General features: G+C 39.7%; 1 protein-coding gene across 1 annotated transcript; it reads right to left on the bottom strand.

Moving 5' to 3' along the window:
- Nucleotides 1–2128: 2128 nt before the first annotated feature.
- Nucleotides 2129–11101, bottom strand: LOC109275971 (zinc finger protein 182-like). The gene is made up of 5 exons (XM_019464449.2): nt 10964–11101; nt 8684–8728; nt 7576–7702; nt 7189–7284; nt 2129–4037 (listed from the first exon to the last, which is right to left on the bottom strand). Exons 2-5 carry the CDS (start codon nt 8696–8698, stop codon nt 3109–3111), a joined length of 1167 nt encoding a protein of 388 aa, XP_019319994.2. The 5' UTR covers nt 8699–8728; nt 10964–11101; the 3' UTR covers nt 2129–3108.
- Between the last annotated feature and the right edge of the window lie 10792 nt (nt 11102–21893).

Raw genomic sequence — 21893 nt, 5'->3', positions numbered from 1 at the left:
AAAGGTTTATCAGGTTGTTGATGTTTAAAGTCTTTTAAAACATTCTGTTCTTATATGAAGTCTAGAATAGTTGGTTTTTCTTGAACTCTGTAAGATCCCAAATGTCTGGACTCTATTTGCTTTCATTTTGGCTTGTCAATCATTGATTTTGCCTGAGTTTCTCTCTTTCTTATCGTAGCTTGCCAAAGGCAGCAAGTATCAACCACAAATATTACTAACATTCTGTTTTCTAATATCTTCTAGAGCTGTCAGCACAGTAGGCTTATGTAGAGGAGACAATTTTACCGCACGTTTTGCCAGTTTGTCACCATCCTTCCAGGCTTTGACATCAGTTTTCTCACTCCCAGAGAACTAGGCCAATGTCACCTATTTTAGTTTTTGTGACATTAGTAGTACACTTGTAGAAGCAACCTCTAAACAAAATGACTTAATACAGAACAATGCAGGGTGGTGGTTCCAGGCCCATACGCTTGCTTCTAAGAATGAAAAAGAATGATGCATGCAACCCCCACAGTCCTATCTCCTTCCATCAAAGCCCTGATCACAGCGAATTGTTTCCCTTGTCTAATTACAATGGGAACTCCAATTATACACTTGAAAAATCTAAACACAGCTAACATCTTATGAGCACCATACATGTATTACATTGTGTAATCCTTGCAATAACCCAAGAAATCACAGCACTATTCTAATTCACAGAAGAGACCGTAAGACTCAAAGCAAATCCACAATCTAGATCTAGCTGGCTCCCGAATAAGAGCTCTCACACTACCTCACATTTTTTTTTCTGTATTCCTAAACCTCTACTAAAACCCACTTCAGAAGAATGAAGCTCCGTCTCTAATTAATAAATTAGGAACAAGTTGACTTCTAATGCCACAGATATTCACATAGAAATTTACAGCATATCTACTGCCCACCACGGAGTGGATTTTATTTGTAAAAATGAATTATTCTTTCTGAAAAAAGTCTCTACATTTCTGAATTATAAAATCCTTATTAAAGTATTTACTATTCTATCACGAGGTGAAATATACAGAAATGGTACACAATACAACATACCCCGAATCATACTGTTAGGTTATAGAGTACTTATAATTTTTAAAAAATATTTATTCTTGAAAGAGAGAGAGAGAGAGAGAGCGCGCAAGTGTAAGTGGGGGAGGGTCAGAGAGAGGGAGACACAGAATCCAAAGCAGGCTTCAGGCTCCGAGCTGTCAGCACAGAGCCTGATGTGGGGCTCGAACTCACAAACCGCTGAGCCGAAATCGGACACTTAACTGACTGAGCCACCCAGATGCCCTGAGTAATTTTGTTGTTTATTTATTATTTTTGAGAGGATGGGGGAGGGGCAGAGAAAGAGAGAGGGCAGAGAAAGAGAGAGATGGAGACACAGACCTGAAGCAGGCTCCAGACTCTGAGCTGTCAGCACAGAGCCTGACACGGGGCTTGAACTCACAGACCACAAAACCATTACCTGAGCCAAAGTCGGATGCTCAACTGACTGAGCCACCCAGGTGCCCCTAGAGTACTTATGACTTGGACACTCAGTTTTATGAAGTGTCCCAGTGAAAAGGAGCAGTAGTGTGTGTATTAGTTTGCTGTGCTGCCATAACAAAATCCATAAACTGGGTAGCTTAAGAAACTGAAATTTATTTTCTCACACTTCTGGAGGCTGGGAGTCTAAGATCAAGGTGCCAGCAGGGTTGGCTTCCTCTGAGGTCATCTTCCTGCTGCCTCTTCCCACGGTCTTTCCTCTGAGCACGTACATCCCTGATGTCCTAATCTCCTTTTCTTATGAGGACACTGGTCCCATATGAGTAGGGCCTACTCTAATGGCTTCATTTTAACTTAATTACTCATTAGAGGCCCTATTTCCAAAAATAGTGATATTCTGAGGTACTGGGCATTAAGGCTTTAATTAGGGAACACAATAACAATATGGAAGAAGGGGGTGGTTTAGTCACCAAAAACCACTATTTAAATCATAGTGAATGTTGTAAGAAGCCATGACTACTTTCTTTTGCCCACTTTCATGTATCTATGTCATATATAAATATGTATAATAATAACACCTTTTCATACTCTACTGCTGATCAAAAATTAACAGAAGTCTTTTATACACATACCAGCATTCAACAGGAAAGAAAAGTTTATTTTAATTGAAGTACAGTTGACATATAATATTAGTTTTAAATTCTTCTTGAATGACATATTTTCTTTTAAATAGAAGAAAAATAGTATTATTCAACATAAAAGATCTTGGTAGATGGCATTATACATATAATACTTATTCTGTATTCATAATTATGTTAACTTCACATATACAATTCCAATATAAGGTTTATATACAATCAGGAATCTAAGGCTTTCATATTTTGTAGATTGTCCATATATGGTTTTCTAATTTTGTTCTGACTAGTCCACTTACTAATATTTCAAAAGTCTTTGTGGTCCACATTGAGCATTTATCCTTTAACAAGGAGATATACTTTTTTTTTTTTACATTTTATTTATTGTTGATAGAAAGAGACAGAGCACAAGTGGGGGAGGGGCAGAGAGAGCCAGAGACACAGAATCTGAAGCTGGCTCCAGGCTCCGAGCTGTCAGCACAGAGCCCAATGTGGGGCTCGAACTCACAAACCATGAACTCATGACCTGAGCCGAAGTCGGGCGCTTAACCGACTGAGCCACCCAGGTGCCCCTGACAAGGAGATATACTTTCTATATCTTCTAGAAATACTTTGGGATCACATCTGGAATATCACTTCTATGAAAACATAATTACACACTTTTAAAATATGTTGAATTAAGAGGCTTGACTTCTTGATACATAAGATTTGATTTTTTTTTTTAATGTTTCTTTCTTTTTAAGAGAAAGAAAGAGAGGAGGGAAGGGCAGAGAGAGAGAGGGAGACACAGAGTCTGAAACAGGCTCCAGGCCCTGAGCTGTCAGCACAGAGCCGGACACGGGGCTTGAACTCCAGAACAGCAGGATCATGACCTAGGCCAAAGTCAGATGCTTAACAGACCAAGCCACTTCAGCACTCCAAGATTTGATTTCTACTGAAGCTTTTAGTTGAAGATATTCCCACATTAGTTTCTCTTTTAAGGAATTTTTTCTTTATGAGTCCTTTTATGTCGACAGAGGGCCGAGCTATGTCTGAAGGCTTTTCCACACTGACTGCATTCATAGGGCTTTTCTCCTGTGTGAGTTCTGTGATGTATGAGGAGGTCAGACTTCTCAGAAAAGGCTTTTTTACACTCATTACATTCATAAGGTTTCTCCCCAGTATGGATTTTCTGATGTCTCATAAGGCAGGACACTTCACTGAAAGCCCTCTCACACCTGGTACATACGTAAGGTTTCTCTCCTGTGTGTATTCTCTGATGTACAAAGAGGTGAGACTTCATGCTGAAGGCTCTCCCACATTCGTCACATCCATAGGGTTTCTCTCCAGTATGAGTTCTCTGATGAATACTGAGGTGTGATTTTTGGAAAAACGCTTTCCCACACTCATCACATTTATAGGGTTTCTCCCCAGTGTGAATTCTTTGATGTTCAATGAGGTGTGACTTATGGGTGAAAGCTTTTCTACATTCAGTACATTCATAAGGTTTCTCTTGAGTATGGATCCTGAGATGTATAACAAGATTGGATTTCTTGCTGAAGGCTCTCCCACACTCTGTACATACAAAGGGCTTTTCTCCTGTATGAGTTCTCTTATGCATAATAAGGTCTGACTTCTGGAAGAAGGCTTTCCCACATTCACTACATTCAGTCTTTTTTGAGTATCTTCTATTACCACTAAATAAGCTGAAAAAATTCAAACTCCTACCATAGGGGTCATATTTTTGGAGACTCTGTTTTGAAGAAATGAAGTCTGTGCTCAGATGAAATATATTTCCAAGTGCATTACACTTGTTACCTTTCTCGTCAGTCCCAGTTTCCTGGTCAATGAATGCAGCATGCTTCAAAAGTGTTTCTTGATTCTCTTGGTGTTGTTCCATGTGGTCATCAAGTTGCCAGGTTTCTTCTATAAGGAAGCATAATTAACTATATGTGTGTGGATATTTCTGCTAATGTATCATGGCTCCTAACCTTTCACCCTATTGTGAGACTGAATCTTTACTCTCAGGCCTAGTATCTCTATCTAAAAGAAATACCAAGGCTAAATGGAATCCACACCACTGAGCTTTGCAAGAAAACCACAACTTAAAAAAAAACTATTATTAGTAGAAATGGAAATAGAGAATATGACAAAGAACACATATGTATCTGGCTATATCCAACTAGGACTTTGCAAATTGGGGAGAAAAATGAAAATAATCCCAAAGAGCAGTAAAAAGGATCAAAGCTGTGACAGGGTCAATAGGAAGAGCCCATTTGGTGAATGAAAATAAATAGGATGAGACGGTGATTAGAGGAAATGAAGGAAAGACTGGCTGAGGAACAGAGAGATCTGAGCTGGTGCTCATCAGCTCATTGTCGGATTGCTCTAGTGTAATCTCCACTTGTCTCTTTGTTTCCAATGTCTCTGAGCTCTTGTCTATTCGTCCATCAACACGAAATTGATTTGACAAAACCACTAACCACTTGCAAGCAGGAACACCTTTGTAGCCAGTGCTTCAAAAAGCCATATAACAGTAATTCATTCTTGTATGGGTGTGAGGGCCCAGGAATTCATATGTCCAGTAAGAGAGAGGCCACAGGGTAAGCAAAATACTACCTGCCTCAAGACAGATTAACCACTGGATTCTTGCTGCTCAGTGTATCATCTTATTCTATAATAGTTCATAGATACTGCATTAATCCTGATGTTTCAATTTTTTTTTTAAATTATTTTTGAGACCGTGAGCAGGGAAGGGGCAGAGAGAGAGAGAGAGGAAGAGAAGATCTGTAGCAGGCTCTGTGCTGACAGCAGAGAGCCCAACGTGGGGCTCAACTCATGAACTGTGAGATCATGACCTAAACTGAAGTCAGATGCTTAACCCACTGAGCTACCCAGGTACCCCAATCCTGACTTTTAAATACTCTCCCCACCTTCCTCTCTACCTACCACATATGGAAGAGGAACTGCAGTTAAGCACACAGGCAGTAAATCCAGATTACCAGGGTTTCAATCCTAGCTCCCTCCCTCACTAATTAGACATGTGGCACAGGTCAAGTTCCTCGATCTCTCTGGGTCTCAATTTCCCTTTCCATAAAAAAGGGAAGTAATAGCACCTACCTTGTAGTGTTGTTGTGAGGATTAATGAGTCAATAGATGTAAAGTACTCAGAATACTGCCTCGTACATAATACATTTTCTCAGAGATCATTATGTGTATTATTACTGATCCTGAGACAACTATGTGCTTGCCACTTCCTGCTTTGTATCATGCTTTCCAAATTTCTGGATTCTATTACTATGGAGACTGTAAGCAGCAGACTTCTCATTCAGCATCTAAAATCCTATCTATCTTCATTTTCATCCATCTTATAAACCTCAGGCAATACTTGACTATTGTGAAACTTATGCTACCTACATCAGAGCAATAAAGTCATTCCTTGGCTCAGAATCCAACAATTCTACTTAACTTCTTAACCTCGTTCCCAACCTATAAGCCATCAGTCTTTAAAGAAAGTGAGTGGATTTCCATTCTTTATCCAACACTAGGTCCCCAGAAGCTAAACTAGACATCTGTCCAAGGAAGATATACAGATGGCCAAAACACACTCATGCTCAATGTCACTAGTCATTCAATGCAAGTTGAAACCACAATAAGATACTACTTCATATCCATTAGGATTGCTATGATAAAAACAAAACAAAACAAAAAATAACAGGCATTGGTGAGGAATGTGGAAAAACTGGAAACTTTGGGCACTGCTGGTGAGAATGTAAGATTGTGTGGTAGCTGTGGAAAACATCATAGCAATTCCTTAAAAATGTAAACACAGAATCACCACATGATCCAGCAAATTCACTTCTGGGTATATACCTAAAAGAACTGAAAGCAGGGGCTCAAACAGGTTATTTGTACACCAATGTTCATAGAAGCATAATTCACAGTAGCCCAAAGGTGGAAACAATTCAAATGTTCACTGTAAATGAACGGATAAACAAAATGTGGTATATACACATGATAGAATATTATTCAGCCATAAGAAGGAATAAAATTCTATCACATGCTGTAACACGGATGAACTCTGAAGGTATTACGCTAAATAAAATAAATCAAATATAAAAGGACAAATATTGTATGATTCCATTTAGATGGGGTACCCAGAACAGTCAGATTCATAGCAAAGAAAGGAGAATAGTGGTTCCCAGGGGCAAGCAGGGGAGGTAGAATGGGGAGTTATTGTTTAATGGGGTACAGAGTTTCAACTGGTGATGATGAAAGAGCTCTGGAGATGGATGGTGGTGATGGTGGCACATCAGTGGGCATACACTTAATGGCACTGAACTGTATGCTTAAAAATAGTTAAATTCTGCGTTATGTATACTTTGTCAAAATTGAAAAAAAAAAAAAAAAGAAAAAATCTTCTCTACGTCTTAAATGAAGTTGGTGAGAATCACAGGCAGAATATACCTGGCAAGGAAAACATCACTCTTTAACAGCCATGCAAAGAAAAGCATTACTGTGGGAAGGTGATGTATATGGAAATAGTGTTCAGGTAAATAAGGAACTTATGTCGGCCATCCCAGTTATTTCAAAAGGTCTGAGGCCTTTAAGAAGAGAGTCCTGAAGCATATTTTTCAAAGATGCTAACCCTTATTGATCAACTATGATCTTTTTCTAAAATTTCTTTTAAATTCCAGTATAGTTAACATATAGTGTTATATTAGTTTCAGGTGTAAAATATAGTGATTCAACAGTTCCATATATTACTCAGTGCTCATCGTGATAAATATACTCTTTAAAAATTTTTTTTTAATGTTTACTTATTTTTGAGAGAGAGACAGAGACACAGCATGAGCGGTGGGAGGGGCAGATAGAGAGGGAGACACAGAATCTAAAGCAGGCTCCAGGCTCTGAGCCGTCAGCAAGGAGCCTGATGCGGGGCTTGAACTCATGAATCATGAGATCATGACCTGAGCTGAAGTCGGATGCTTAACTGATGGAGCCACCCAGGAGCCCCAGATCAACTGTGATCGTAATTTCATTCACTTCCATCCACAGAGCTCTTTACCTAACTCACCTGCATAGCTCCAATTTGGGATTTCTCTCTCTACCATCCATGGTTCTTCACCTTGCTCCAACTTGTGGATCACAGATGGCTTAGTGGTTTGATAGCCTGTCAATGGAAAACGTTATGGGATTTGGACCTAGCTACCTGGGCTTCAGGTCCTTTGAACTCTGAACTTCATCAGGAACTGCCCGATGAAGGTGCCCATTTGTATCTGAAAAAGAGAGATCTTTAAACAAACTTGTAGTCGTACCTCCCAGAGACTGTCAATGCTAAATCTACTAAGACTCAGAGCCATACTTGTAAAAGTACTTCCAAGGACTGACAATTTGGAGCAACTGAGAAAGGAAAAGTAATTAACCAGGCACATGTCAGTCAACACTGGGAAATGGTCCTCACCCACTGAGATGAGGTTGGTATAGTTCTCCAGCATCACATCCTTGTATAGATCCCTCTGGGGAAGGTCCAGATACTGCCACTCCTCCTGGGTGAAATTCACAGCCACGTCCTTGAATGATACCGTTCCCTGTAACAACACATTCCTATTCCAACTAAAGTCATCGGTATTGCACAAAGTAGAAACAAAAAGCATAGGGGCGCCTGGGTGGCGCAGTCGGTTAAGCGTCCGACTTCAGCCAGGTCACGATCTCGCGGTCCGTGAGTTCGAGCCCCGCGTCAGGCTCTGGGCTGATGGCTCGGAGCCTGGAGCCTGTTTCCGATTCTGTGTCTCCCTCTCTCTCTGCCCCTCCCCCGTTCATGCTCTGTCTCTCTCTGTCCCAAAAATAAATAAAAAAATGTTGAAAAAAAAAAAAAAATTAAAAAAAAAAAAAAAAAAAAAAAGCATGGCAAATGGTTTTAAGCATGTTCATTACTTGATTATCCTTCCTGAAATTTAGCCCCATTTCATTTTGGGTTGTATTATACTAATTTGGTCTCATTCTGTTTCTCTAGCACAGTCCTTTGATGCCCATTTGTCTAGTTTTGTGTTCCACTTCATGGGTGACACAAAAATCATATCTAGAGTAGCTTATACTTACACGTTTGTTATTTGTTAGGCCATTCATTCATTAAGTCACTAAGCAAACATTTAGTGAGCGTCCCATACATGTCCAGAACTGAATGTCCTAGATCCAAAAGATCAAATATTGGAATCTGATCCAATTTGCCAAGGCACAGAAAAAATGCTCACTTGCTACCAAGTTACACAAAAAGAAGGCACTGTTCAAAATGCTCACGTTAAGTTTTTTTCCAACAAATATTTTAATTCTCAATGTTTCAAATTATAATATGCTAAATATTTGTTTTTACTATTTTTCATTTCCCTATACTTGTATAGCCAACAGTAAGAGGATTTAATGTTTGGACCAAAATTTTTAAAGTTCACAGAACCGTAACCAATGTAAAAAATCCTGCTAATTATTAAGATTGCTTTGCACGATTTTAGCTCACATGGTCATTTTTACAGTCCCTCACTACTGTTCCTATATAATGGGACAAACTAACTCACCTGCGACTTGGTCATTTTCTGCAGCCTCTGGGTGAAGACAGAGATCTATGAGGACAGAGGGAAGGGAAGGGATGGAGCCATGAGAGACCAGATATGACTTGAAGATCCCAGAATCACCAGTGTAACAAACCCATATGCAGATGCCGCAACAGCTGGGCTGAGGAAGCCACCCTGTGGGAGATTGTCCCCTGGGCCCTCTAGAACTCACTGTGAGAAAAACCACAGATTTGCACTGAGATTTAGGATATCTGCTGCAAGGATATCTGTTGTAGCATTTTTAACATATTGAAAAGTTGGAAGACATTAAGGAACTGGTAAAACAAACAGATATATACTCCAAAGATAAAGTAATTTACTGTCATCAAAAATGATGTTGCCAAATATTTATCAATATGTAATGGCAACTGGTGCACGTCCTTCTGTGACTGTTTAGTCATGCCTTCTGTGGATTCTAACTAGGGCTGTAGGAGCACAGACAGGTTGGAGTCTGAAGGTAGAATGTACCAGCACAGATTCTCACTGGGACCTAGGAACTGGGGAAGAGACACCAACAGACCCTGGAAATAAAATGTCCACATGGTGAGATTCACGCAACAGTCTTTCTGGAATCTTTTCCAGGGGAGCTGAGGTGCAGATTCCTGTGCTCCAAGCTAAGCAGGAGCAGAGGTCAGTTAAATCCTATGTTTTAGGTTGGGAGACCTCTATAAAGGGTAGGAGATTTAGAGGAAAACATCTGGCCTTGAATTTACCTGCTGGCTATTTGACTTCGGGCAAGTTACTCAGCTTTACCTTTCTGAGCCTCAGTAAAATCAGAAATAATATCTATGTTGTATCAGTGATTAGGTAAGAAACATATTTTGATTAAGGTAAGAAACATATTTTACAAAACAACCTAATGTTAATGTGTGTGTGTGTGTGTGTGTGTGTGTGTGTGTGTGTGTCCATGCTGGCTGTTCCTTCTACCCAGTACAACCTTCTATTTCTTCATCTTTGCTCAAAAATCACCAAGGAGGCCTTTGCTGTCTACCTAATTTAAACATAATCCCCCCGTCTCCCTTACCCTGATCTACTTTTTCTTTGTGTATAAGTTCAAATACATAATTTACTATCTAATATACTACATAATTATGCTTACTGTTAATTGACTATCTCTACTTACTAAAACTAAAATTTCATGAAGGCAGGGATTTTTGTCTGCTTGATTCAGTATTGCACCCCTAGCACTAACAATAGTGTCTGGCTAATGGATGCCCAATAGTCATTTTAAAAATACAGTTATATAGGGGCGCCTGGGTGGCGCAGTCGGTTAAGCGTCCGACTTCAGCCAGGTCACGATCTCGCGGTCCGTGAGTTCGAGCCCCGCGTCAGGCTCTGGGCTGATGGCTCGGAGCCTGGAGCCTGTTTCCGATTCTGTGTCTCCCTCTCTCTCTGCCCCTCCCCCGTTCATGCTCTGTCTCTCTCTGTCCCAAAAATAAATTAAAAAAAAAACGTTGAAAAAAAAAATACAGTTATATATAATACATTTCATAAAACAATCCTTATCACAAGGGAATACATATGTGCTACTTTACAGTAATTATTTTTAATGCTTGCATATAAGAGTACATGCTGTAGGATTTCATTTATATGATGTTCTACAAAGCAAAATTAGCCTATAGAGATAGAAATTGAAAAAACTGGTTCTTAAGCAGGTGGGGGGGGGTTGCATTTCTGGGGGATTAAAATGTTCTGTATTTTGATGGGGGTGGTAATCATACGGGTGCATCTACAAACTTTTTACTCTGTAAATTATGTGCAAATCATTCTATGTAAATTATATACGACCTAAAAGTACTGGCAAATAAAATACTAGTCTTGGCTCACTAAACAGATTTCACCACCACTACTGTGTTGCAGCCAATGGTTGAAAACCTGACTTAGAGGGTTGCTGTAGGGTTAAAAGTTAGATGCCTTTGGAAAAGCAGGTAGTAAGGTAGTACTCCACCTGGAACATTTCAGACGTTCAGTAAAACTTGGTTCTCTTTGCACACCACGGAGGGCGCTCCTGACCCTGGTGCCACTTGCGCGCACTTGCACCGCTGGATGCGTCCGGAAGCGACACCTGCAGCGCGACACCAGCAAGAATGCAGATCCGGGACCCCGCCCGCCCCAGACTCACGGACCCAGGTTGAGGATGGTCACTGCAGCTTTTGACACACCCGGGTCCACGCCTACCCCCAAAGTCCTATTGTTCTGCACCCACTCCACCTCCCCAAATCAGCGCCCACTTCCTCCGCGCACCTCCAGCCCGGACCAAGACCAACCAGGTGCAAGGATCAGAGCCTCGGGACTCACTCCCGCCCGGGGGCAGCGCTGTGAGGACAGGGAGGGCACACATGCGCAGAAGAGGACGTCTCGCGCGCGCGCGGGTCTCGCAGGAGCCCGTTCCCTTCGACTGCAAAATACATCTCCCAGAATGCCTCAGCGGCGGCGCTGCACATGCGCAGCGAGAGGCAGGGCGCGCGTGGGGCGTCGGGGCGCATTGCAGCGGATTCCGGCACTGCAGTCCCCAGTCCAGGCTCCAAACCCCTCCTCCAAAGAGAACCCATAGAGGGTCGCTCGACGTACTGAGCCAGAGCCTAGTGATAGCGAGCCAGACCTACAACGTTTCAAGAACTTTCCCAGGCCTGAGCCTGCAGGACTTAACTCTGGAATCTGAGTTTGAGCCCGAAGCCTTTCATATTTTTGTGGTCAGCCTTTCTGCTTTTCTGAATGGACCCGTGAGTACAATGTTTTGACGAAAGGGGAGATACATTTCAGAGATTTCACTAAAATGCCTGTAAATGAAAGCTAGCAATGGTTTAAATTAGTATTCTGTGACCAGCTGGCATATTTTCTGAGAACACACAAATTAATGTTGATTACACAGACTTCAAGACCAATAGCTAACTAGTCTGTGTAACATTAAAAAGAAAAACTTGAAAAAATCTACAAACAGGTTTCCTCCACAGGGCACTTTGATGTTATATATAAAGATGCTTCATGTTGATCTAGTGCGATATTTATCAATGCCCTGATAGGTACCCATAGTTCTAGGGAAACTGGTTTTTTGGGAAAAATAATTTTGGATAATCACCTTCCATGTTGTGCCAGTTTCCATATGGCTTAAAAGTTACAACAAAAACTTATACAGCATTTACTATTGTGTAATAAAGATTTTGGCTTTCATTCCAAGTTTCTGGCAAGTAAGCTCTAAACACTTGCAGTAAAGAATATGGCTGGCAGAATAAAGATTTTGTCCTCTATTATTGAGAGGTAGCCTCTAGATCTGTAGAATTTCCCCAGTAATGGAAATGCCCCTGGTGGGCCCTGATAATTCATCCTACCTAGAATGACTCATGGTGGGTCCCTGGAGAGTTGACACTGAGAAGATGACTCAGGGTGGGGACTGGCCACTCCACAAAGACCATGTGATTAGAGAGTTGGGGGTTTTAAACCAGAAGATACCATTTGGAGAATCTCTCAGGGGTATAAGGCAGGGTTGGAGATTGAGTTTAGCCTGAAGGCCACGTAGGTAATGAAACCTGGATAAAAACTCTGGACGGGGAGCTCAGGTGAACTTCCCTGGTTGGCAGTATTGTAGGTATCTCTGACTGAGAGATCATACAAAAGTTTCAACTTTTGTAACCCTTTCGGATCTTACACTATTAGTCTCTCCCTTTGGCTAGTTCTCATTCCTATCCTAATGCTATAATAAAACTATAATCATAAGTATAGTGCTTTCCTGAGTTCTGTGAGTCATTGAAGTGAATCACCAAAGTATCAAAAAGGGCACTGGGAACCCCTGAATTTTTAGCCCACTAGCCAGAGGTGAGGGTGGCCTGAGAACTCCTGAGCTTACAGCTGGTGACGGAAGTGAAGGCAGTCTTATGGAGGACTGTGATTTGTGAATTTAACCTGTGAATTGTGGCCCAGTTTCAGCTCGTTGGTGTCCGAAGTCACTGTGTGTTATTCTAGGTACTTTAAATGTATTAACTAATTTAATACTCCTATGACAACTCTGTGAACTAGATTCTATTAACTTCATTTTACACTTGAGGGAAATTGAGACACCCAGATTAACCCACTTAACTGGGGGACACACAGCTAGTTAGTGGGAGAGCAAGGCAGAATGGCTGTAGACCATGGGTTGGTAAACTGCCACTCAGGCCACATCAGCCAACTGCCTGTTTTTGTACTCTCTGTGACCATAGAGTGTTTTTTACATTTGTAAATGACTGCAAAAAAATTAATAGAGATGTGTTTAGGTGTTAGTTTATAAAAGTGACTGAGTGATGACACAGAGAGGTCAATGTCATTGAAAGAAAAATTTAATTTACTCCAAGTTCTCCTAGAAATGGGAGGCAGACTGGGTCCCAATTCTACTGAGGGGTTCCCTACACCAACAATAATCAGATCTCTGACATGAGCCAGGTGTCCTACAATTTCTGCCACATCTACTGGGAAATAGCATGAGATCCCACAGGTTAAGGGTTCAGTCCTACAAGACTGCTCCCAACCCCATTTCAGACCCTAGTCCCAAGCCCAGGTTATTCTGTGCTACAGATTGGAGGTTCCCAGGCCTCCTCCTACAGATGCCAGTCACAAGCCCAGGTTGTTAGTTGTACTTCTGACTGCCTGGCTATAAGTCAGAGGTTCTGACCACCCCTTCCTTCTTGGGTTCAATTAATTTGCTAGAACAGCTCATAGAACTCAAAGAAACATATTACTTACTAGATTACTGATTTATTAGAAAAGTATATGACCCAGGAACAACTAAATAGAAGACATATGTAGGACAAGGTATAGGGAAAGGGGGTGGAGCTTCCATGCTCTCTAAACAAGCCACTCTCCCCACATCTCCCTCCACATGTTCACCAACCTGGAAGCTCTTCAAACCCTGTCCTTTCGAGTATTTATGGAGGCATCATTACATAGGCATGATTGACTAAGTCACTGGCTATTGGTTATTGATTGATTCAACCTCTAGCCTCGATCCCATCCCTGAAAATCGGGAGGCCAGACTGAAAGTTCCACCTCTGTACTCTCGGTTGGTTGCTCTGGCAACCAGCCTCCATCTTTAGGTGCTTTCCACAAGTCACCTCAGTAACATGGTAACCCAGTCACCCAGTTGTGGTGGAAAAGGGCTAATGTGAATAATAGGACACCCATCTCAACTTACGACTCTAAAGCAATTTCAGATACTGAGAGCAAGAGACCAAATATGATAACAGAAGATGCTCCCATTGCTCTTATCACTCAGGAAATTCCAAGTTTTGGAAGCTGAGAGCCAGGAACCATGGACAATGTGTATGAGAAATACATCTTGGTCATCTGAATGACCAAATATGTTTTTTCTTATAAATTACAATGTCACATAGGACCACAGGGAGAAGCACCAGTGTCAGTCAGGAGGCAGGAGTAAAGGCATAGATCATAGCCTTTTTTTTTTTTTTTTTTTTTTAAAGCTATGAGGGCTTTAAAAAAATTGTAGCATAGTTAACATACAGTGTTATATTAGTTTCAGGGTATAATATAGTGATTCAGTATTTCTATATATCACCCAGTGCTCATCACAAGTGCACTCTAGACCATAGCCTTTATTGGCATTTACATGAGAAAGGACAGGCAGAGCAGAATAAACCGTTTACGATTGGCTGGTTTGAATAATTCTGGTGGGCTTGGGGGTATAGGGATTGGCCTTAATTGTTACCTGGATTGATTCAGGGCAGGGGAATATTAGGTTGGTGTGTGACTGTTAGATAAAGGAGGTGGTTGGGGGTATGGACTTGGGTTTGGCTGGTTTGCATATGGGAGGAGTGCTGTCAGGTAAGCTGTTTATCACAATAGGAATTAACTATTTCTGAGAGGGGCAGTTTCCCCAGTCAGCAGTGACCTCCACCCCAGAATGTCAAAATATCATAACATAGAGAAAATTTCAAAAATGGTTAACATAAAATAGTATTTCATAATACATGAACACTATATGAAATTCTAATTTTAGTGTATATAAATAAAGTTTTATTGGGACATAGCAACATTTATTTATTTACTATTGTCAATGGCTGCTGTTACTCTACAACAGTGGAGTTGATTTGTGATAGAGGCCATATGGTTTGCAAAACCTAAATTGTTTACTATTTGGCCTTTTACTAAAAAACATTTGACAACCTTTGCTCTATAGTAAATGTCCTTAATCTGTATGAAATACTGCATAAAAACGAAAGTGTAAAATTTATAAACATTTAAATATAAGGCTGTCTGTACTAAATCTTTGGGTGGGGAAACTCTTTAACATGTTACTATAAGGAAAAAATAGAAGACTAAATTATGGGAAATATTAAAAATTTTTATGGTAAAAAACAATTGTAAAAGTACTCCTACTTACGGGAGTAGGAGTAGTACTATATGGAGTAGATGTAGTTTTACTTATTCCTTTTGCTAAGGAAGAGTTTGGAATTATATACATGTTCCAGGACTGCATTGTTTTCTGGCTTTCATAGTTTCTATTGAAAAGTCAATTGACAATCTTAGTCCTTAAAGGAAATACGTGTTTTCCTCTGACTACTTTAAGAATTTCAGCTTTTTAAAAAAAGAATATCTGGGGGCGCCTGGGTGGCTCAGTCAGTTAAGCGTCCGACTTTGGCTCAGGCTGTGATCTTGCGGTCCGTGAGTTCGAGCCCTGCGTTGGGCTCTGTGCTGACAGCTCAGAACCTGGAGCCTGCTTCTGATTCTGTGTCTCCCTCTCTCTCTGACCCTCCCCCCATTCATGCTCTGTCTCAAAAATAAATGTTAAAAAAAATTTAAAAAAAAAGAATACCTGTATTGAGATATAATTCACCTATTTAAAGTATATAATTTGGTGGCTTTTAGTATAGTCACAGATATGTGCAGCCATCACCACAATCAATTTCAGAACATTGTTATCACTGCAAAAAGAAACTCGGTACCCTTTAGCTATTGCCCCACTATTCACCACCTCCCAGCCCTAAATACCTAAGCCTGGTACTTTCAGGCTCTGTAGATAGGCCTGTTCTATTTATATTTTCACATAAATTGAATCATGTACTATGTAGTCTTTTATGACTGCCTTCTTTCACTTAGTGTAATATTTTCAAGGTTCACCCGTATTGTAGCATGTATCAGTTCATTCTTTATGGACAAATAATATTCTATTGTATGTACAGACCACATTTTCTTTATCCATTCACCATTTGATCGGCATTTGGCTTGTTTGTACCTTTTGACTTTTATGAATAATTATGTAAATAGTGTATACATTTTGGTGTGGATATACCACTTTCAATTCTTGCGTGTAGATTCCTGGCAGTGGAATTACTGGGTCATATAGTAATTCTCTGTTTAGTGCCAAGTTTTTTCCAAAGTGGCTACCCCATTTTACATTCCCACCAGCAGTGTATGAGGGTTCTGATTTCACCACATCATTACTAACATTTGTTATTATCTGACTTTTTGATGCTAGCCATCCTAGTGGGTATAAAGTGGTATCTCATTTTGGTTTTGATTTGCAGTTCCCTGATGACTAATAATGTCAAGAATTTTTCATGTGATTGTTGGCTATTTTCATATGATGGAAGGTAAGGGTCCAATTTTATTCCTTTGCATGTGCCTATCTAATTTTCCCAGGGCTATTTCTTGAAAGAACAGTCCTTTCCTCATTGAATGGTCTTGCCACCCATGTCAAAAACCACTTGAACATAGGTGTCTGGGTATATTTCTGGACTCTTCATTCTATTCTATTGACCTATATATGTGTACCCATATGCTAGTACCACATTGTTTTGATAACCATGGTTTTGTAGTAATTTTTGAAGTAAAAAAGTATAAGCCCTCCAACTTTGTTCTTTTTCCAAGGTTGTTTTGGCTATTCTGGGTCTCTTGCAATTCCGTGTGCATTTAAGGATAACCTTTTCTATTTCTGCAAAAGAAGCTGTTGGGTTTTGATAGGAATTTCATTGAATCTCTGGATGCCTTTGGGGAATATTGTATCATAATAATATCAAGTTTTCCGAATCAGTGATTGCATACTACCTTTCCTTTTGCTTAGATCTTTAATTCTTTTCAGCAATGTTTTTGTAGTTTTCAATGTAGAAGTATTGTACTTATTTGGTTTAATTTATTTGTTGGTATTCTATTCCTTTGGATACTATTATAAATGGAATTGTTTGCTTAATGTCCTTTTCGAATTGTTTGTTGATATTGTGTAGAAATATCACTTTTATGTTGGCCTTGTATCCTGCAACCTTACTGAATTTATTAGCTTCAATAATTTGTGTGTGAGGCAGGAGGGAGAGGTTTTTGGATTTTACTAAGATTATGTTGCCTGTGAATAGATACAGTTTTCATCTTCCTTTCTAATTTGGATGCCCCTTATTATTTTTTTCCCTTGGCTAATTACTATGGCCATAATTTCAGCACAATGTTGAATAAAGTGGTGAAAGGAGGCATCCTTGTTCTGTGTTTGATCTTTTTTTTTTTTTTTTAAGTTTACTTATTTATTTTGATCTTTCAAAGAACCAACTACTGGGTCTGTTGGTCATTTCTATTGTTCTTCTCTATTTTGTTTATTTCCACTCGAATCTTTATTATCTCCTTCCTCCTTCTGTTTTAGTTTTCATGTCTTTCTGGTTACTTAAGGTGTAAAGTTAGGCAATTGCTTGTCATATTGCTTCTTTTTTTTACTGTAGGCATTTACAGTTCTAAATTTCCATCCATGCCCTGCCTTCGCTGTATCCAATAAGCTTGGTGTGTTGTCGTTTGTTTTGTTTTGTTTCATTTGTCTCTGTTTGAGGGTGGTGGGGAGGGGCAAAGGGAGAGAGAGAATCCCAAGCTGGGATTTTACTTACTTTTAGTTAAGTAGCTACTGTAGTTTGCCAAAGGCTCTGAACTAGACGCCTAGGTTTAAAAAAGAAGAGGAAGTGTTAGATGTTACAAACATGAGTATTGATACTTTTTCCTTGATTTAACCAGAAGGATAGGGATACGAACACGAAGAAAAATATTTTCTCACTGGTTGATTCCATATTAATTTAATGTTACTTCCTTTTTTTTTTTTTATAATGTTTATTTATTTTGAGAGACAGCATGTGCACAATCAGGGGAGGGACCAAGAGAGAGGGAGGGAGAAAGAATCCTAAATGGGCTCAATCCTGTCTGCACGGGGCCCCATGTAGGGCTCAAATTCACAAACCAGGAGATCATGACCTGAACGGAAATCAAGAGTTTGTACGCTTAACCTACTGAGCCACCCAGACACCCCTGTTTCCAAGTATTTAAAAAAAAATTTTTTTTTACATTTATTTATTTTTGAGAGACAGAGTGAGACAGAGCATGAGCAGAGGAGGGACAGAGAGAGGAGACACAGAATCTGAAGCAGGCTCCAGGCTCTGAGCAAGTGTTCAGCACAGAGCCCAATGCGGGGCTTGAACCCACGAACTGTGAGATCATCACCTGAACTGAAGTTGGACACTTAACCCACGGAGCCACCCAGGCACCAAATACTTTTAAATTTCCCTTGTGTTTTTTTTTCTTTTACCCACTGGTTATCTAATAGTGTCCTGTTTAATTTCTACATATTTCTGAACTTTCCAGTTTTTCTTCTCATTAGTTTCCAATTTTATTACCTTGTAGTTGGAGAACATAGTATATATGATTTCAGTGTTTTAAAATTTATTGATACTTGTTTTGTAGCCTAAGATGTGGTACATCCTGAAGAATGTTCCGTGTGAACCTGAAAAAAATAAGTGTTTAGCTGTTACTGGGTATAGTGTCCTGTATGTCTCTTAGGTCTAGTTTAAGTGTTAATCAGGTTATTTATATCCTTATTCATTTTGTGTTTCTATGTTCAATCCATTATTTGAAATGGGGTGTTGAAGTCTCCCACTGCTATTATAAAACTGTCCATTTCTCCCTTTAATAATGTCAATATTTGCTTCAATATTTTTGGTCCTTGTTCGGTGTATAAATGTTCATAATTGTTGATATTTTTGATGAATTGACTCTTTTATCAATATATAATGACCTTCTTTCTCTTGTAACAATTTCTGACTTCATGTCTATTTTGTCTACAATAACAACAGAAAGGTGAAAGTAACGGGAGGACAGAGTTGTAAAGGATCAATGTTTTGTATGCTATTAGAGCTACATTGGTAACGATTCAAAGTAGATTATTGTACATTCAGGATGTTAATTGTAATTTCCATAGCAACCAATAAGGGAATAACTAAAACATTTTCAAAAAAAGAACTAAGCAGGGAATCAAAATGGTACACTGTAAAAAAAAAAAAAAATCAAACACAAAGAAGGCAGTATTGAGGGAATTGAGGCACACACAAAAAATATGACACATAGAAACAACTAGCAAAATGGCAGAACAGTGGTCATTTTAAATGTAAATGGATTAATGGATAGGGAAGAAACATGCTCTAACTATATGTTATCTATAACTATATGCTATCTTAGCAGGTAAGATGTTTTCATTTACTTTGATAAGTATAGAGTGAATTTACAGATATACACTTGCAGTGTCTACTGAACATTTTTCTAGTTGAAAAAAGTCTAGTTTACAATTGGACAAGATATCAACAATATTATTTTCTTTAGTTTCATGAAAATCTTTATAAATGAAAAAGACAGTTTGACCTCCATTTTTCAACCCAAGTGTGAAGAACTAGGGGATTTGTTTTCTGTCATGATTTGATGTATTTCCTGATATACCATTGAAAGCAGGATTGGGGCATCTGGGCGGCTCAATTGGTTGAGTGCCCAACTCTTGATTTCGGCTCATGTCATGATCCCAGGGATGTGGAATCGAGCCCCACATCAGGCTCCATGCTAAGTGTGGAGCCTGCTTAAGATTCGCTCTCTCCCCCTCTGCCACTCTCCCTTACACTCTCTTTCTCTCTCTTAATAAAATAAAATAATAAAATAAATAAAAAATAATAAAAGGGGCGCCTGGGTGGCTCAGTTGGTTGAGCGACTGACCAGCTCAGATCATGATCTTACAGTTCATGGGTTCGAACCCGTGTGGAGCTTTGCACTGGCAGCACAGAGCCTCCTTTGGATTCTTTGTTCCCCCTCTCTCTGTTCCTCCCCTGCTTGTGCTCTCTCTCTCAAAAATAAATAAACATAAAAATAGTAATAATGATAATAATAATAATACAAAGCAGGATTGGCTCTACACTGTAAGGGGCTAACACATCTGTTACCAAAATTTCTCCTTTTGTCCACAGGACATTTTAGTTGCAACATTTGAGTTTGGAAATGTAATTTTATTCCGTTTCATATATAAGTGATTAGAACTATACAGTAATATCTATTTATGCTGTCTGTCTAATATAACTGGGAAATTACTATTTTCAACTCAGTGTTGGTGTCTTTTGGGGAGGCAAAAACCCTTTTATTTATTTAGAAGTATTTGCCTGTCATCCTTGACTCGTTTCATTGTGCTTTTGCACCCCCTTCACCACCATGCCCAAGCCTGAATTCTCTTTTGCATATTGTGCAATTTGCTCTATTTTAGTTTTTTACCTCCCTAATCCAGGTATGGGTGTGTCTTTACATCTGTCATCAAAATAAGAGGCTTTTTTTGGGCAATGTCATTGGTATTACAGTTGTTTTCATTTTCTGAACTCTTAGAAAACATGGTCACAATATTTACAATTTAAAAATTAAACAAGCATTATGTACAAAGCACAATGGTTAATCCATAGACAAAGCAAAAGACTGTTAACACTTATGATTGCCATGCATTTAAGTTACACACTTAAAACATATCACTCCTGAATGACACAACAGTGGATAATCCATTATTGTAAATTGCAAATCATGGTTGCCAACATCAGAAGCCAAGGGGAAAAATAGCAATGCTGACTGGGAAAGGTACAAAATCTATATCCTTATCCACTTGACTTTAAAAACGTGTTATGCATATTTTCATGTGTCTGTTGGCCATCTGGATGTCGTCTCTGGAAAAGTGTCTATTCATGTCTTCTGCCCATTTCTTCATTGGATTATTTGTTTTTTAGGTGTTGAGGTTGGGAAGTTCTTTATAGATTTTGGATACTAACCCTTTATCCGATATGTCATTTGCAAATATCTTCTCCCATTCCATCCGTTGCCTTTTAGTTTTGTTGATTATTTCCTTTGCAGGGCAAAAGTTTTTTATCTTGATGAGGTCCCAGTAGTTCATTTTTGCTTGTATTTCCCTTGCCTTTGGAGACGTGTAGAGCAAGAAGTTGCTGTGGCTGAGGTCAAAGAGGTTGTTGCCTGTTTTCTCCTATAGGATTTTGATGGTTTCCTGTCTCACATTTAGGTCTTTCATCCATTTTAGTTTATTTTTGTGAATGGTGTAAGAAAGTGGTCCAGTTTCATTCTTCTTCATGTTGCTGTCCAGTTCTCCCAGCACCATTTGCTAAAGAGACTTCTTTCCATTGGATATTCTTTCCTGCTTTGTCAAAGATTAGTTGGCCATACATTTGTGGGTCCAATTCTGGGTTCTCTATTCTATTCCATTGGTCTGTGTGTCTGTTTTTGTGCCAATACCATACTATCTTGATAAGTAGAAAAGTAGAAACTTAACAGAGGACCATGGGGGAAGGGAAGGGGAAAAAATAGTTTCAAACTATAGGCAAACTCTTATAGGCAAACCATAAGAGACTCTTAAATACAGAGAACAAACTGAGGGTTGTTGGGGGGGGGGGAGGGCAAGGGGAAGGGGAAAATGGGTGATGCGCATTGAGGAGGGCACTTGTTGGGATGAGCACTGGGTGTTGTATGTAAGCAATGAATCATGGGAATCTACTCCCGAAGCCAAGAGCACACTGTATACACTGTATGTTAGCTAACTCGACAAATTATATTTTAAAAATAAAAATAAAAACGTTGTTGCTCATTGCCTTAGTTTTTAGGTCACCTTATAGGTTTTGCACTTTCCCCCAACTTTCCCCACCCATCTCCTCAAACTGAGACGTTTGAAGTCCTGAGGATGGATTTCCTGGGAAATTCCAGACAAACCTAGGGGGTTAGCCACCCTACCTCGGGCTTCCCCCTTCCACTCACTCAGTGTCCTTTTTATCCCTTTCAGTCTCCCCCTCTTCTGCATTCTCCCCTCGTCTCAGACCTCAGCTTTTCAGTCTCAATACCTACACCCCCCGCCCCCCGCGTTTTGTGC

This window comes from Panthera pardus, unplaced genomic scaffold, assembly GCF_024362965.1.
Source record: "Panthera pardus isolate Hobbes unplaced genomic scaffold, ASM2436296v1 HiC_scaffold_2, whole genome shotgun sequence".
Taxonomy (NCBI): Eukaryota; Metazoa; Chordata; class Mammalia; order Carnivora; family Felidae; genus Panthera; species Panthera pardus.
The sequence above is the reverse complement of the archived record's forward strand: the minus strand, read 5'-3'. Positions and strand labels throughout refer to the sequence as shown.

Excerpts from the sequence above, each read along its gene's own strand:
- LOC109275971 (XM_019464449.2), bottom strand. Across the intron at positions 7,285-7,575 it reads TACCAACCTCATCTCAGTGG|GCTATCAAACCACTAAGCCA; the intron begins GTGAGGACCATT and ends TTCCATTGACAG. Across the intron at positions 4,038-7,188 it reads CCCAAATTGGAGCTATGCAG|AAGAAACCTGGCAACTTGAT; the intron begins GTGAGTTAGGTA and ends GCTTCCTTATAG.